The 17,444-nt window shown below is 46.7% G+C and overlaps 1 protein-coding gene across 5 annotated transcripts in view; it reads left to right on the top strand.

The window, feature by feature from the left end:
* COL11A1 (collagen type XI alpha 1 chain) overlaps window positions 1-8,227 on the top strand; it is a 180,131-nt gene extending 171,904 nt beyond the window's left edge. For all 5 annotated transcript variants that reach the window (XM_070396042.1, XM_070396043.1, XM_070396045.1 and 2 more), the window contains 5 exons: window positions 465-714; window positions 1,898-2,010; window positions 3,560-3,628; window positions 5,055-5,288; window positions 6,533-8,227. In XM_070396042.1, coding sequence (XP_070252143.1) covers window positions 465-714; window positions 1,898-2,010; window positions 3,560-3,628; window positions 5,055-5,288; window positions 6,533-6,679 — 813 coding nt within the window. In that variant the 3' untranslated portion in view covers window positions 6,680-8,227. The remainder of the gene's footprint in view (window positions 1-464; window positions 715-1,897; window positions 2,011-3,559; window positions 3,629-5,054; window positions 5,289-6,532) is intronic.
* The last annotated feature ends 9,217 nt before the right edge of the window (window positions 8,228-17,444 follow it).

Raw genomic sequence — 17,444 nt, 5'->3', positions numbered from 1 at the left:
CCTCAGTTACTTCACTAATTATCTGCACAGCAACCCCATTTCCAAATAAAAGTCTTCTCCCGAGGTGCTGGCCCTCCAGACTTCTACATGTGGGCTTTTGTGGGACACAGTTCAACCCATAACGATATGGATCAACGATTTAGTGTAAACGCAAGTCTGGTAGCATTTCTTTTGAGTTTGTTCATTTATAAATGTTTGAAACAAGCTAAGGTGTATTTGTAAAAGATTGAAGTATCATCATATAAATTATCATCAAGCACAGTAGACACCTCCTTAGCACAAGAGCCTTAAAGTGGTGCTCCATCTTCAGGGACTGAAAGCTAATTGTGGGATAAGGCATGTAAATGAGGACTAATTAATAAACGAGAGCAGGCATCTGATGAACGTCCACGCCAATGCGTGCTCCGTCACCAGCAATAACTAAGATCCGCAGGAAACAAGGCCTGTGTGTCTCTCTCTCGCAGGGTCCACCTGGGGAAGTCATCCAGCCTCTACCCATCCTGTCACCCAAGAAGACAAGACGACACACGGAGGGCATGCAGGCCGACGCGGGGGACGCTACTCTCGACTACTCGGACGGGATGGAAGAAATATTCGGTTCCCTCAATTCCCTGAAACAAGACATTGAGCACATGAAGTTTCCAATGGGCACGCAGACCAACCCCGCCCGCACGTGCAAAGACCTGCAGCTCAGCCACCCTGACTTCCCTGATGGTACGTCAGTGACACATGACCAAGAACGGTGCCTCTCAGCTCCGAGGCGGTGTCAGCTCATTCATTCTCCTTAAGTGTTAATACAGTCTCCAAAGAAAGCGAGAGCCAATGATTTATTAATTCCCATCTTGTAACAGAAAAAGTCATTTATGCTTCGGAATGCAAGATCTGCTTTGGAAAATCCGTGTCTGTTAAATAAGGGTTCGTTAAATTATGACAAGATCATTTTCAGATGATTATAGATAGCAGAGATGCACTTTGCCTTGTAATAGTCACAGAATGGAGCTGATGTGTGCACGCATATGTGCACGTTACCATATGATTATTTATATCCTATACCCTAACATACTTGACATTATATGAGTGAAATTAACATGATGAAATAGCATAACTGAATCATATTTGATCCAATGAGCAGAGTATTTAAGAGTTAGGATAGCTTGGAGCAAAAATGTGTTCCATCCATCCACCAACAATCAGAGCAACTGCTCATACATTTTTACCATCTTCACCCACCTAACCCCACCGTCACGGTCACTCACAGGATACAGTGTGCTCTGCGCCACTTAGCTAACGGCATTAATAGAAAGCGGCCTCTAAATGCACAGAGTCCACCTGCCTCTGAGGGCCCCGTGCAGAGGAGAGGACAGTTACTGCAAGAAGGAGTTTTCGCTATAAAGTAATGCTCACGGGTAACCCTTCAGGCCGAGTAGATACTCCCACCACCTCCACTGTTACCAACGAGTAAACCAAGAAAATATACCCTCTGTTCTACTCGGCTGCCTTCAGTGGTAAATAATGCCGACGGGGTTTAGGGTGGAGTGTATATCTGCCTCCATGTGCGTGCGATTCATTGCACATGAGAAATAGAGGTTACTATTTGAGGAGGCGGCATATAAGCCGAGACCTGAAAGTAAGAGGCGTGCTGGGAAGGAAAACGGGTGTCCGGGCAGAGGACCTGGGGTACGGGCACAGCTCTGAGGCAGACAAGACAAAAGGGCCACTTTTTACCTCTTCAAACATAGACCCCAAGACGACCGAATGCGTACGAGAAATCCCTGTGGGAAAGACGGGTGGATATTTATGTTACCTCATTTCTCTTTCTAATGAAATTGGATACAGAATGCAGTTGCATGAGTTTGCCCATGACCTTGGTCTTTGACGTATTGTTCCCTGCCTCCAGGCGAATACTGGATCGATCCTAACCAAGGCTGCTCAGGAGATTCCTTCAAGGTTTACTGCAATTTCACGTCGGGCGGAGAGACGTGCATTTACCCAGACAGGAAATCCGAGGGGGTAAGCCAGTGCGTTGGTGGTGACTGCGACAGTTCCTGCCGTGTTTTTGCAATATTGAACTCAATAGGAAAATGATTCTGTCATATTCTCATTCATCTGCTTTTCTTACGGAGTAATTAGAGCATTCCATTTGCATAAACATGAATAAGGCACCAAGTGATGTGTGGCGTTAACCAATACTTCTCTCCTGTATTTTTACCCACGTGTGTTCTTTTTGCACCTGTGTGCCCTCTAAAATTCTAGGGCTTTCCACAACACAGCCGATCCTCAGGTTTCAGTGCATGTGTAGCAGTCTTCACGCCACCCACCACGTGGTAGAACTCACAGCTGTGTATTATGTTGGAAATATAGCTTCATAAAGAATTACCTTTTCACATAAAAGAAGAGTATTCTCCACACATGCATGCTTTTGAAATGTTTAGTCTCTTCAAACCCATTTCTTTTTTTTTGTCCTCAACCGAGGATATTTTCTCATTGATTTTCAGAGAGAGTAGAAGAGAGAGGGAAAGACAGAGAGGAACACATCAATTGGTTGCTTCCTGCATGAACCCCAACCAGCACCCAGGCTGGAGAATAGCCCGCAACTGAGATACGTGCCCTTGACCAGAATCAAACCCTGGACCCTTCAGTCCACAGGCCAACGCTCTATCCACTGAGCCAGACCGGCTAGGGCCAAACTCATTTCTTGGTTTTCACCTAGCAGTATCAGTACATTTGAGTTCTATCTTTAAAGCTAACGGCTAATTATTAATATAATGAAAGATTTTTCACTGGCATAACTATAGTCTCCAAACACAATACAGGTGGGAAATGTTGCCTTTATGGCTTTTGAATAAACCACATTTTTCTTAGGAAATGGCATGGGTCTCAGTTACAGAAACTCCCTAAGTCAAAACAAGCGGCTTTATGTGCAGCGTGGGGAGTAGGGGCAGGAGACAAAGCAAACTCCCTTTCCCACCATTTCCCACCTGCACGGCACGCGGCGAAGCATCACAGAGCTCCTGGAGCCCCAAGCCCTGTGGCAAAGAGGAAAACGCGCCCCTTACACCGATGACCTCAGTTCCCTACCGTTCCCTTGGCGAGCTGTATATGCCGCTCCTCTTTGCAAAGCAAAACGACCCACGCAGATCCATGAGACTCGGGCCATTCTTCCCAGCAGGGCATGGCCAGGCTCGCTTCCCGCCAGCGACTTCCTGTCACATCCGCCTCAGTTGCTGGCGGGGGACTTTCAGGGCTCGACCTTGGCTATGGCACCCGCCAGGCGGCTGATGGCACATGGCGCTGGGAGGGCATCCATGGCAAGGGGTGAGCTGGGCGTCCCAGCTGTGTTCCCTGCAGCCTTCCGCTCGCCTTTACCAGATTCTTTCCCCTTCTGAGCAATGAAAGGGAACCAAGAAAATGACTCGTCCTCACTAAATGGGAATTCCCAGGATCCATCTCCAAGTTGGCCCTTTAGCATCTCACTCCTACTGAAAATTACTGATGTGTACACACTATTATTGTTCATGGTATTTACCGACTGTCTGATTTCCCTGCTCTTTCGCAACAGGTGAGAATTTCATCGTGGCCAAAGGAGAAGCCGGGAAGCTGGTTCAGTGAATTTAAGAGAGGAAAACTGGTATGTTGTTACCTCAACATGCAATGGTTTCTCTAGAGCAGCGGTTCTCAACCTGTGGGTCGCAACCCCTTTGGGGGTCGAACGACCCTTTCACAGGGGTCGCCTAAGACCACTGGAAAACACATATATAATTACATATTGTTTTTGTGATTAATCACTATGCTTTAATTATGTTCAATTTGTAACAATGAAAATACATCCTGCATATCAGATATTTACATGACGATTCATAACAGTAGCAAAATTATAGTTATGAAGTAGCAACGAAAATAATTTTGTGGTTGGGGGTCACCACAACATGAGGAACTGTATTAAAGGGTCGAGGCATTAGGAAGGTTGAGAACCACTGCTCTAGAGCTTCGTAAATGAGGCTCAAATTTCCTTTCTCTTGACACTGACGGTGCTAGTCTAGATTATACGAAGCAGGACCGATGGCTCTTACACTACTGTGGTGTAGACTTTAGAGAAATCTAAAATTTTCTATCAAAAGAAATGCAGATATATTAAATTTGCTAAAATAATAAGATATACATTTTATTAGCTAAGATAGAAATCATTAAAATGGTTTATGTTAGAAACATCAGATGGAATATATCTACTCAGTATCTTTGATTCTGACAATTTCATTTTGTGTTCTTCACTTCCATAAGATTTCATTTCAGTATAATCTGGGTGAATTTAATTTTTTCTAAAAATCTAAGTTTATACGTCTCAGCTGAGCCCAGCTCTGTTGATTATCCCCCATAACACAATTTATAACTTTGGTCAAAGAGACAGTTTTTAAGACTTTGCAATTAAAACTATTTTTCTTACTAAATCCAAAGCAAGTATTTACTGACAACACCTTCCCTTGCGCCGTCCCAGGCACTGTGCCTGGTGGTACAAGGATGAGCAAGTCCATCGGCTGAGAATGGACCAGCGGGCGGGTCTGAGCTGAACAGTAAAGACCGGAACTGCCTTAGGAGACCATGGCCGCCATGGAAGCTGCAGGAACAGATGTAATAATTTGCTTCCAGTTGCAATCCTATGACATTTTGAAAGGAGTCGGCGACATCAAACAACATAAACATAGTTCACTTTACGTAGCACTGAGACACCTCAGTTTTCACTGTTTTACTATTAGAAAACACACAAATGCAAGGAAAGGCTATTTGGAAACAAAAATTTTTTCTGATGAAGAAACTGAAGCATAAAAATAAAGTGATTTTTTCCAAAGATCAGCAGTGCTCACAGCAGCTCAGGTGGGAACACAGCCCGGTTGCTTCAGATCCTGGCTCCGGGTCCCCTGACCCTCAGCGCACACTTTCCTTAAAGGAAAATGGCTCTGAGCTCCCGGCTCCCCGGGTCCCTGTCCACGGGGATTTATCCCTTTAGGACCGAGAAGAGGAGCAGAGTCTTGACGTGTCTTTGGCGTTTCTGTTCCCAGCTTTCCTATCTGGACATGGAAGGCAATGCCATCAACATGGTGCAGATGACCTTCCTGAAGCTGCTGACGGCGTCCGCGCGGCAGAACTTCACCTACCACTGCCACCAGTCCGCGGCCTGGTACGACGCGGCCACGGGCGGGTACGGCAAAGCGCTCCGGTTCCTGGGGTCCAATGACGAGGAGATGTCCCACGAGAACAGCCCGTACATCAGGGCGCTGCACGACGGCTGCGCGGTGAGTCTCAGCTCCATGGCCCCGGGCACAGGCGGCACACGGCCCTCCGTGTGGCCCCAAGTCCCATGTCCCATAGGCAAGGCCGTTGTTAGGATTCGCTGCTAATCACTGACATGTTGAGATACAGTACATTAGAAACCTCTGATAGGCACGCAGGACGGAGAGAGAGAGAGAGGAAATCATTGATGTGCGGCCTCCTGCACACCCCGTCCTGGGGATGGAGCCCACCACCCAGGCATGTGCCCTGACCTGGAATCCAGCCATGACCTCTTGTTCACAGGTCAACGCTCCACCACGGAGCCAGGCCAGGCGGGCAGGTAGACATTTTTAAAGCCACAACAGAAGGTAATCTTGGGTCGTGGGTTATTTTTATGGAGTTATTCTTGATATCTGAATAATATTGCAGCTAGTTCTTCTTGAAATGAAAAAAAACACCACCACCAAAACCTTATTTTGTTGCCCTCCTTAATCCATGGTTTGGAAATGACAGATCAAGGACTCAGAGTTTATACCGCAGATGCTTCTCAGCCCTGTATTTTGTCGATGAGGGCTTGGTGGTTGGCACTACATGACACCAGTGTAGACGCCACTGTTATTTGCCTTATTTTTCTGCTCTGGAAGTGTCTTTTCCACACACTGGGAATTCCATACAAGAAAATGGCCCACAGGGCGCCCCAAAAGCCCCGTTTTAGCTGATCCTGGAGATAAGTCACCGTTAGCAGTGAGCAGGTGCCCCAGTTGAAGGACAGGAACTACCTGCAGCTCACGGAGAGGAGGGAGTAGGTGCTTTGGGTTCGCCAGGAGAAACGTGCCGATCGCTACTCACAGAATTCAGACACACCGGTGCTTTCACCTCTTGCATTTAATTCCTATGTCTACTTTAATTATGATTCTACTCATAAGGATGTATTATTTATGTAGGCGTATAACCCAATACCAACATTAGTTTTCCTATTAAATGGTATTTATCAATTCAGTAAGATTCTCTTCAACTGTGCAATATGTTAGAGTATTATAGTTGGGTAATTATGGCTAAATGGAGGTGTCAGCATTCAATATTTAAAACCACATATGACATAAGTGATCACAAGAAGCGCTTATGACATCGATAATAATAAATTTGTGCTTCCACTCTCCTTTCTTATCTTCCTATCTCGCTTCAGAAGCTTAAGGAAAAAAATAACATCTGTGTTAAAGCTATAAAATGATTGCATAACTTGTCCAATTTCTGCTTAACTTTACAGTCCAGAAAAGGCTACGAAAAGACTGTGATTGAAATCAACACACCGAGAATTGACCAAGTCCCTATCATTGATGTCATGATTAATGACTTTGGTGATCAGAATCAGAAGTTTGGATTCGAAGTTGGCCCTGTCTGTTTTCTTGGCTGAGATTAGGACGAATAACATGTGAAATCGACAGGAAACATACCTTGGTGCCACCCACCCATTTGATGCCACATGCGAGTTTTGAGTAAGGATGGCATAGAAACCAACTCGTCACGTATACATGTACCAGTTAGGAAGTACTGACGCCCTCATCAGTGAGGGCAGAATCACATGGCAAAAGCTTTGAAAATAATTTAAAAAAAGAAAAAAAGATAGTGTGGCTGAGATGGAAACAAGCCTTATTCTTGATACCCAATTTTCACCTCCCCTTTTCCTATTTGGATCTCTTTGGTGCTGTAGAAAAAAAAGAGAGAGAAAAATATATATTCATAAAAGATATGGTGCTCATTCCCATCCGTGAAGGATGTGCTAAAACAGTGTGTTGAATAAATTGTAATTATTTTGTGTACAGTTCTATGCTGTTATCTGTGTCCGTGTCCAAAACTTGCGCGTGTGTCTGAATTCCATCTGGCTCGAATTTTACGACAATCGCAGAACTACGATGGCAATAAATATATTATTATGAAAAAAATAAAGTTGTCATTTCTGATGGCTCTAATTCCCTGTCTTCGATGAGCAATAAAATGCCTTTGTATATATTGCCGTTGAGGGGTTCAGTTATTCGATGCCGACGACCAATTTCTCAGAGGTGCCAACACCCGAAGACTTCCAAGGCGCACGTCCATCAACTTCTCTGCTGACAGTAACGTGGACGAATTTCAGCCAAATAGACGCATTTGGATGCTTTATTCAGTGCTATACCTCAACTTTTTTTTTCTTTCCAGAGTCCAGGATCTCACAGGCTACTTGTACATACATGGAAAACAAGCAAGTTTCTATTTTCGGACAGGAAAATGCGTACGAGGAGCTATTTAAAAACACACGGATGCCTCCATCAATCAGATGTACAATTTTGTTTCTACCTTTTTTCACCTCTTGTCTTCGGTGTGCTACCCAGGTTAATATTCAAAGTGGGAAGCTAAGCAATTATTTATGAATATGTCCAATGTTATACTTTTCAAAACAAATCAACTTCTTGAATTGGATTCTAGGATGCATATGATAAGAGTCTCCAAAAACTATTTTACCTGCACCTGCCCAACAAATATTCTTTCTTTGCTTTCAAGGTAATATCAGTCATTATCAGACCTACCTAACTGCTAAAGTACATATGGTGGACTGTTACTAATAGTGCTTGTTTTAAAATTCATACTTATGAAAAACAATCAAAACTTTTTTTCCCCACTAAGGTATTTCCTTTCAGGTAGCTTGAAATAGCAGTAAAATTTAAAAATTACAAATTGAACTTTGTATCTATTTTAAGTAATATATGTCAGACTTGAAAATAAATGTTTTATTATTGCTTATATGAAGTGTTAAGTTAATTGATGCCAGATTCCACTGGACCCTTTCCAGCCGATAATTTATCACAAAAGTGCATACCTGTAATGTTGACATGAAAACGTGAACGTGTGTCCTTCAGAAGTTCTTTTATTTTTGAAATTAAGTTTGTAAATGTCCTTTGGAGAAGGGAGATATGAATCGTATAAATAAACTCAAGTCTTGTCTACCTGGGCTGGTCATTCTCTTTCTTAAATAGGTTCCATATCGCTTTCTGCAGGAAAGGCTTTCAGTTCTGTGTGCTGACCAGCCAGGTTAGAATTGTTTTACACTTTTGAAGAACAATATTATCCTTCTCAGAAAAGTTGTTTAAATCTCCACTGGTCTAAAACAGATCACCACATGGTATCACCACATGGTATCACCACATGGTAATACTCTATTTGCAAAATAAAAATAGGTTACATTTAAAGTTTCAACAAAGGTACTTCTCATAGTTAAACATTTTGCAAGGTCTCTAACTTATTAATAATTTCAGCATTAAAAGTATTTTCAGAACTTTTTTTTTTAACAGAGTCTCTAAATCACTCCTGAAATAATATTGTTAATGAAGAGGGGTTCCCTACCTCAGACAATTTAATAAATGAATAACAATGAGAGAGACTATTGTGCATATTGATCTATGCTGGGAGAGCTGTCCATTTAAACAAAATAGCCTCGAATTTGGCACTCAATAGAACTATTTCCTACACATTTTATGTATGGCTACAGCCTTCTGCTTAGAATCGGATTTTTTTCTCCCTTATTATTGATTTAATCTAGACAAAAGGAAGCTCAGTGGAATAGAAAAAGCATATTCTATGTATAAGTTATTCATGCATAGACCATGAAAAATAATACTGACTTCACTGCATGGGTGGATTCTGGGCCAGATGTCCATAAAATTTGGTCTTTCTCTATGAAAAATACAAAATCTCCAATACAAAAAAGACAGAAGGTACTATTTAAAATGAGTCAGATACTACAGGAAAGTATTCATTTATGAAATGGGCCAACACCAAAAATAATCAGAAAGTCCTGGAAAATATCCATGTTTTTACTAATTCTCTGAAGGACTACTCCACATGCTTATTTTTTGACTGCCATTTCTGAATGCCTCTTCATAGGAATTTTTATAATTTAATTTCTATAGAAAGAGTGAGTTTTTCCCCTAGCATATTAGATTTAAAATATTTTCATTATCAATAGCTTAGAGATGTTTCAAAATTGCATCTTGCTATTGGTAAGTATTTTTAAGGTTTTAGATCCTTTAAAATCTAGGGAGAATTCTGTCAGACTTCTTTCATATGCTCACTATACATGTGTGAGAATTCCTCACAGACTGGTTCTGTATGTTTTATACCTTCCTTCTCATGCACTCATTCCATAAGTTTCAGGTTCTGGGCCCCAAAAGACACACACGTCGTGGTAAACTCTGTCTCAGACCTTTCTTGTTATCCTAACACTGGGTAGTAGGATTATTCTAGAAAACAATTTTTATTCATTCCTGGCATTCATTATGCATAACTATTAACTACAAGCCATATAAATACAGGATGTCCCCAAAAAAGATGTGTACACCCTTAGCAGCTGGTCCGATTACATTTTGAAAATGGCATGTATTTTAATAAGCACTGCCTCTATACTTATTCAAAGTGTGCATGCATATTTTTGGGACACCCCGTATGTCCGACAAGCCCCCATAAATAAATCACATCCCCTCCCCCCCACCAGGTACTCATTTTAAATAGTACCTTCTGTCTTTTTTGTATTGGAGATTTTGTATTTTTCGTGAGCCACACTCCTTTCATACCATCCAACACGAGAGAGAGAGAGCGCCAAAGAGCACGGAGTGGGAAGGCGAGGTTCCGAACCCACCACGGTGTCAGACTCTTATCCGGGCAGGTCTCCCCCTGAGGACGTGCCCCTACTTCCAGCAGCTCACACAGCATTTCAGGGGAAGCCATGACAGAGAAGGACCCGAGCGAAGCTGACCGGTGTCACAGTGCAGAGTCCCCTGCGCGCTGAGTAATTGCAAAATAAATGAGTTCCCCAAGGGCCATTGATACAGACTGAGCGCGAAGCGCAGTGTCCACCTCCACGTTTCCCACGACTCCGGTCAGCACCAGAGCGTAAGTTCCCTCCGAAACGGTGCTAAGAACTCACGAGCTACCTGCCTCCCGGAACCTGCAGAAAGAGTGCAACGCTGTGCGAGCGGCATGATCACAGGCGCCCACAGCGGCCAGCGGCCCCGCGTCCAACACAGGCCCTAGGAACGATGTTCCAAGGACCGGGGGCACGCGGCATCCTCTGTAAGTAACCGGGACCCCAGCGCAGATGGGCTTCCGGGCCCTGTCCCCGGGATGGGATGTGCTCGCTGCCCGGAAGGACGAGTTCCGTGGGTTTGGGGGTCTCTTTCGTGCTGATGTAACGGTGATCCCACCCTGCAGCCGAAGCCCACAGATGGAGGGGTTGCAGGATTACTCACACCGTAAACCATGCAGAGGCCTCCCCGCAGGCGCGGCCATCGGGACACAGCGAGCCCTGCGGGAGCCTCATTTATTTTCTATCCAGTGAACCCATCACCCATATTTAGGAGGAGGTCGGTCAGGGTCAAAACAGGGGGAGGAAAGAGTTACAGACTGTTAACTCTTTCCTCCTAAAACGTAAACTGAAATCATTTCAGGACTCTTCATGGTCCCGTAACTCGGACTGGTTTGATAATTCCCTCCTGATGGCATTTCTGCCTCTGACACTGTTGACATAAAGCCACACAAGGACACTGATTTCCATCCGTGAGTGACCACTCTGTTTAGAAAGAATGAACTGGCTCTTTGTTCCTCAGTGGGAAGATCTGCATTTGTCAAAACTGAAAAGCAAAGCCTACGTCCCAGAATTTATTCCAGTGACAAGAACAGAGGAAGCCAGTGAGTGGACAGCTCCATTCGCCACCTCGTCAGGGCGTCCCCTGTACATAAAATGCTGGCCAGCTCTTTGGGGGGCTCAGGAGGGACATGATGATTTGTGGGGCACAGGGCAACTGCCACCTGCCATGCAGGCACTTCTGTGCGGGGGGCCAGGCTCACTTAAGGGCCACGAAGTCCCCTAGGACAGGCGGGGATTGGCAGGTCCCTCGGGTCAGCAGCGTGGGAGGGTCGGGGTAAGGATTCCGAAATCACACAGGCTTGGGCGTGGGATCTGCTTCAAGAAAAGGAAGTTGCAGAGGAAAAATGAGCACAGCTACCATTTTATAAGGTAAAATGGCGTTTAAAGCCCCGAGTTGTAATTTTATGTAACTAAAATTCATTAACTATAGAGCAACGTAATTCACATGTGAGGGAGCATTCTAACTGGTATGTCTACACGGCTGTAGAGACTTTCCCATCTGACTGAGACATGAGAAAATGCTGACAGCAAAAACAAAACCCCTCAACGATTCACAACTTAACTCAAGGCAAGAAAGCCATGTGACTAGGTAAGTACATGTTTTATTTTAGATTTTTGATGAAATTGTTAAAAAATCTTATCAGAATTTCTTCTCAATGTGAGGGAACCTCCCCCACCCCCACCCAGGGAAGGAAAGCGGGGAGGGGGCAGGGGAGCGGGGTGAAGAGCCACGCAAGGGGCAGGCTGGGGGCAGAATTTTTCATTGAATATTTTCTTAAGATCCAGCCAAGTGGTTTTGAATATATCAACAAAATAAAAGCAGGTATTAACACTGATAACAACAATAATAAGTAGCACATTTTATGATTGGCAGCACACAGGGAGCCAGGGAAGCTCTGGCGGCGGTTCTGCAGTGACTAGGAGCCCAGGCAGGTCTGTGTGTTAATGACCGTCAGTGTGAGATAAGAGAAGGTATAGGAGTTTCCCACCTCATAGCAGAAGAGAGATAAAGTGTGTTAATAAAGGAGACAATGATTATACCATAAAAAACCTCGGATTAAAAAACAACTGCTCATTCTTTTTCTGTTGGAGAACATTGAACAAGGTTTTAGTTTTCATTTTTCTTGCCCGTCTCCCCACACCTGCCAGTTCTCTGACGCAGCTCCCACCACCTGGCCTGAGGCCTTAGAAACAGGGAAGGAAGTGTGAGCCACGCCCCAGCAACAGGGGTCCAACCACCCACAGGGAAACCCAAGCAGAATGCAGAGCTAACAGGAGCCCAGCCATGGAACCAGCCCCAGCGACAGCACTGCCTGAGGCCCGGCTGCGATGTCGTCTCACAGCCCCGCTCAGGAGAAAGACACTCAGTAGCGCTCATCGCGGTGGAGAAAGCACTGGGCGAGGGAAATCCGAGTGTCTAGGAAAACGCTAGCGTTGGTGCTGTGGTTCCCGTGACCGGTGCCGGCTGCCCCCACAGCTCCAGGCGCATCCACTATTCAATACAGTCACACTGGTCCCGGGACAGAGCCCGTTGGGCAGTCAACCCATGTCTGCTCTTCGGGGAGCCCTACTCAGCTGCTGGACAGAGGTTCTCTGTGCCTGGAGCTGTTTGCCAAACATGGGACAGGATCCCTCATGAGTTGGAGAAAGACACGGGACAGGATCCCCCATGAGCTGGTCTCCCCTCGGCCTGACCTCCACAGCACCTGAGGATATTTCTATGAACCACCAGGAGGACTGTTGCCTAGCGACCGCAGCCCTGAGGCTGTCACTAAGGGGAGAGTAGCCGGGGTCTACACTGGCCTCCAGAGGCTGACCTAGTGGAATGCGGTTGGCTCAGAGACGCCCTTTTAAACCCCTTTTAATTCGTTGCTGATGTTTACACACTTGAATTTGGCCCCTCCTGGAAATGCGGAGGCTCTGCCACAAGGTCGGGGAGTGCCAGGGGCGTCTTCCCAGGGGGTGGGCTCCTCTGATGCCTGTGCCCTCCGCTCGCCCCTTTGTTCCGCTAATACCTCATCTGCGTCCTGTGTGCAGGCCCTTCTGGGCACGTGAGGCCTGCACCCAGGACGGATGTCCTGAACAAAAGCAGCAGAGGAGGATGGAGATCAGGAATGTGGGTCAGAGAAAACATTTATTGGTCCCCCCCCCCCCCCAAATAAAAGGCCCAAAAGACTTACTGTAATAAACTCGGGAGACATGGGGCAGATCACCCAGATGTCAGGGAGAGGGGGTCGGAGCTCACGGAAGGTAAGAGACACAGCAAGGAGCTAAGAGACTGTGTTACGGGTGGTTCACACTTATGTATCCAGAACAAACAAGGCGGCCGAAGCCCAGAAAGATCCCATCTGAGCAAAAGCCTCTGTACAGAGGCCGGATCGTGGGCCTTAAACAACCATCTATTTTCTTAGTTCTGGGTGCAGAATGGTCAAGATGAGAGAGAGAGAGAGAGACAGACAGACACACACTCTCTGGTGTCTCTTCATGAGGGCGCTGCTGTCATGGCATGGGCTCCACTCCTGACCTCAATGACCCACGACAGGACTCCCAGGAGGCGCCCAGACGCCCAGGGGAGGGTCGGAGGGTCCTGGGCTTGGAGCCGCGGGCTGGACGCTACCCTCCGGGCACACGGATGTGTTCGCCCATCTGCAAGCCGTCAGCGAGTTTTACTCCAAACCGATGACCCTCCGAACTCAGGAACAAAAATACAAAGGAGGTGCAGGCGGGTCTCGCGTGTCCTCAGGGGAGATCCCATGAGATGGCGCGTTCTGGTTCTCACAGACGATGCGGTAGAGAGCGCACGGCACAGGGTTCCACAAAGGGGGCGGGGACCTTGTGTGCTTGGTCACTCAGTACTTTCCTGGATGGAAACGATGGCCATGAACTGATGACATGTAACAAGTAAATGGCCTGGGCCAGCAAGGCGAGGGGTACCGCTGCGAGTTCACCCCGCCCATTGCGAGGCGCGGAAGGGGGGGAGCGCACGCGTGCAGAAGGGTGGCCTGTCATCTGTCATAGGCGTCAGGCCTTCCCACGCCTCCCCGGCGGGTCTGCTCATCTTAACGGGGCGTTTGAAAGGCAGCCGGCGCCTTGACAGACAGGAACATACATAAATCAGCCAAGTAACCCCCGGGCTTCTCCCGCCGCGGCTCCAGGCCAGCAGGGGAGCAGGGACAGGTGCGGGGACCGGGCCGCGTGTCCCGAGCCCGAGCCGCGCACCCACGTCAGCCGTCAGCCGCAATGAGCCCGTTCGCCGCTTCTTCCTTAAATCTGAAACCTCCCACCAAAAGTCCCTCTGCCTTCAGGTGGTCAGAGGCCAGATTCCCTCTCCTTCTCTGGACAGCCATCTGCGGCCTCCCACAGCTCCAGGCCTGAACGGAGAGAGAACCTGGAGATTCAGAGACGTGGCAACGCTGGGATTTGACAGGGTCTTAGCTTCGGAGAGAATGACTGCCGGGGGTGAATCGCTCTGTCCGTTCCCCAGTGGTCGCCACTAGACCCCGACCGTCTCCACTGATGTTGCTCAGAGTCACGCAGGCCACCAAATGCTCTGTGCACTGTTGGTCTTCAGAGAGGAGCCGCGTGGCCCTGCTGTAGCCCCAACTAAGGCACCGAGATGAAACAGCCTTTGTCAACAACATGGAACACTGTTTTAGGAGCTCTGATTCATCTGTCCTTCTAATGGCTCCTTTCGCCCACATTTCAGCCGAGAGAGGCAGCAAGGAGGCTGCTAGGATTGGAGGTTCTGAATGAAGTTGGAAACAGGAGAACTGGGAACAAGAGGAAAAGGAATGTCGTCTCTTTAGGAAATACAACACAGTCAGCCTGCGACTCAGAGGCGAGGGCCTTCCAAGGGGCCTTTAGCACACATGCCCGGAAGCCTGCAGGCTGGGCGCTGTGACCATGTGCCAGGATACGAGAGCGAGACAGCCTCCACGAGGCCTCACTTCTGCAAACAGAAGTAATTTAGTCCCACACGGCTGGGAGCGAGACACTTTTCCCTTCTTCTAAGGCAGTGGTTCTCAACCTTCTGCCCCTTTAAATACAGCTCCTTATGTTGTGGTGACCCCCAACCACAAAATTATTTTCGTTGCTACTTCATAACTGTAATGTTGCTACTGTTATGAATCGTCATGTAAATATCTGATATGCAGGATGGTCTTAGGCGACCCCGTGAAAGGGTCATTCGACCGCCGAAGGGGTCGCGACCCACAGGTTGAGAACCGCTGTTCTAAGGGGAATGCCAAGTGAACACCAGGTTGGCAAGTAGCATCGCCTGCCTGCCATGCTGATCTCTGCATTTTAATACCAACTGTGGCTGCTCGAGTCGGCATTGCAAAAGGAAAAAGCAGTAATAACGTATTTCCCAGCGGGTGAATTATGTTGACTGTGACTTGCTGCTAAAAGCTGGCCATAGCGGGGCCCCGGGGACGATGTCCAGTAATCATATCTGGTGCGGCAGGTGAGATGTCTGTCTCAGGGAGAGAGAGCAAAAGCCTCCTCTGTACGGAGTTTTCTAGTGCCAACCACATCCCGCCTGAATGTGCGTGTGTGTGCGCATGTGTGAGTGCATGTGCATGTGTGAGTGTATGTGTGCGTGTGTGCGCACATGTGTGTGTGCATGTGTATGTGTGTGTGTGCGCATGTGTGAGTGCATGTGCATGTGTGAGTGTATGTGTGCGTGTGTGTGCACATGTGTGTGTGCATGCACATCACCAGGTACATATGCAAAGGCTTAAACCGAGAATACTGACATTCAGTCGGGTTGAGCTGAATTGAACACCCAGTTTCAGGTCACACGTTCTGTGGTCATTGTCTGTTCTCAGGCCACATGGCTCTTTGCCTCAAAACGGTGGGCAGTCACGTTTGGTCTGAACTCTCCCAGGAAGGTGCCACCCTGTCTCCTACAAGAGAAACAGGTGATCCGATCACTTGCATTAGAGTTACTCAACTTAGGCAACTGGAGTGTTTGATCAGATGCACAGATCTGATCGGCAGTGGTCAGAGGAGGGAAGTTACAAGCCATCCCGCATGGAGGGGCGCGGCCCCTTTCCGAGACCACAGCGGCGAGTCCCCACGCCCATCCAGCTCCCCAGCCCACTGCCTGGGGTCAGGCCTGGTCCCTGGATGCCCCCGTGTCCTGCTGAGAGCTCAGTCTAGTCTTCAATGACTCATTCCTTCAGGTTAACATCTCAAGGACACTTATTCCCACGGTGCCTTACCAGCCTCCCTTTCTGCCTCAGAAATATTCCCACACTTTGGAGATACCCGGGCAAAGGCCAAGAAATGAGATGGGAAGAGGATAAAGGACAGACTGTTTCCTGTTTTGTATGTTTCCCACAGAGAGATGGAGTCCGCTGTGAGGCCGCGACAGAGGCTCTCCAATGAGCAGTGGACACGAAAGGAAGCAGAGCAGGCGTCCACGGTGGCGCCTCTGAGCTCGGAGGCACGCGGCCTCCTGAACCGCTCTTCCAGGAGCTGAGAGAGACGCCAGGATGAACGGGGTCTCCCACACTGCAGTGCAGGGAGGCTCTCGTCTTTCCTGCGCCCTTTCAGGAGCCCAGGAGGCAGGCGGGGGCAGGAGGTGACATGAAGAGATGTGCCTTTCACCTCAGCTGCTGATTCTAAGTGAGGCCTGTGGGTCTGACCCCTGGAATCCAGTCTCCCTCCCCGTCACCTTTGCATAGGGTCTTTCGAGTATCCCTAGTTCTGTATTTATTTCTTACATTAAATCTAAAAACAGTAATTATATGCTCCCTATTATCAGCGTCCTTTATATATTCCACCCAACATTTCAAGCTTCTTATCCTATCACATTTGTTATAGCATCAATGACATTAGTTATCTATCCACTCCATAGTATTCCCTGATAATTACTCTGTAGATTGGCAATCCCTATGATAATAGCGACTTGGTAGCCAAGTCATTTTCAAAAGGAATTTTGAAAAATATGTGTAAAATGGATTCTTTGTATCTTCCCAGGATATGACATCTTTCCATAACATGCTTTAAAAAATCACCACCATTAGCCATTGTAATAGTGTAATATTACATATTTCCAAAATAGTTAATATTAATGATCAATTATTCCACTTTTGAGTCAGTAGTTTCAGTCATAGCAAAGGTCAAAGACAGCAATGCATCAGTGCTCTGTCTGTGGGCACGTTCCTTCTTCTTTAGAGTTTGTTATATTTTAGATCTTTCTTAAGGTGGTATCTCCACAGCAAACTCTTCTTGCTCCTGTTCCCAGATCCTACCAGCTAAGTAGTAGCCAAATGCTTTGCTATTAATTTCCTACTCTGTAGATTGGCAATGCCATGGCCTTTAACTATGGCTTTTTATTGTAGATCTATACAATGCATTAATAAAGTAAAACAAAAGAAAAAAACCCTAATATAAACCCAAGTCATATTTTTTTTACTTTTTAAAAATATATATTGTTATTGACTTCAGAGAGGAAGGGGAAAAGAGATAAAAACATTAATGATGAGAGAGAATCATT

The sequence above is a fragment of the Myotis yumanensis genome, unplaced genomic scaffold (assembly GCF_028538775.1).
Source record: "Myotis yumanensis isolate MYYU_CA2020_CCGP unplaced genomic scaffold, mMyoYum1.0.hap1 SCAF_17, whole genome shotgun sequence".
In the NCBI taxonomy this organism is placed as follows: Eukaryota; Metazoa; Chordata; class Mammalia; order Chiroptera; family Vespertilionidae; genus Myotis; species Myotis yumanensis.
Note: the sequence above shows the minus strand (reverse complement) of the source record. Positions and strands in the feature narration are given on the sequence as shown.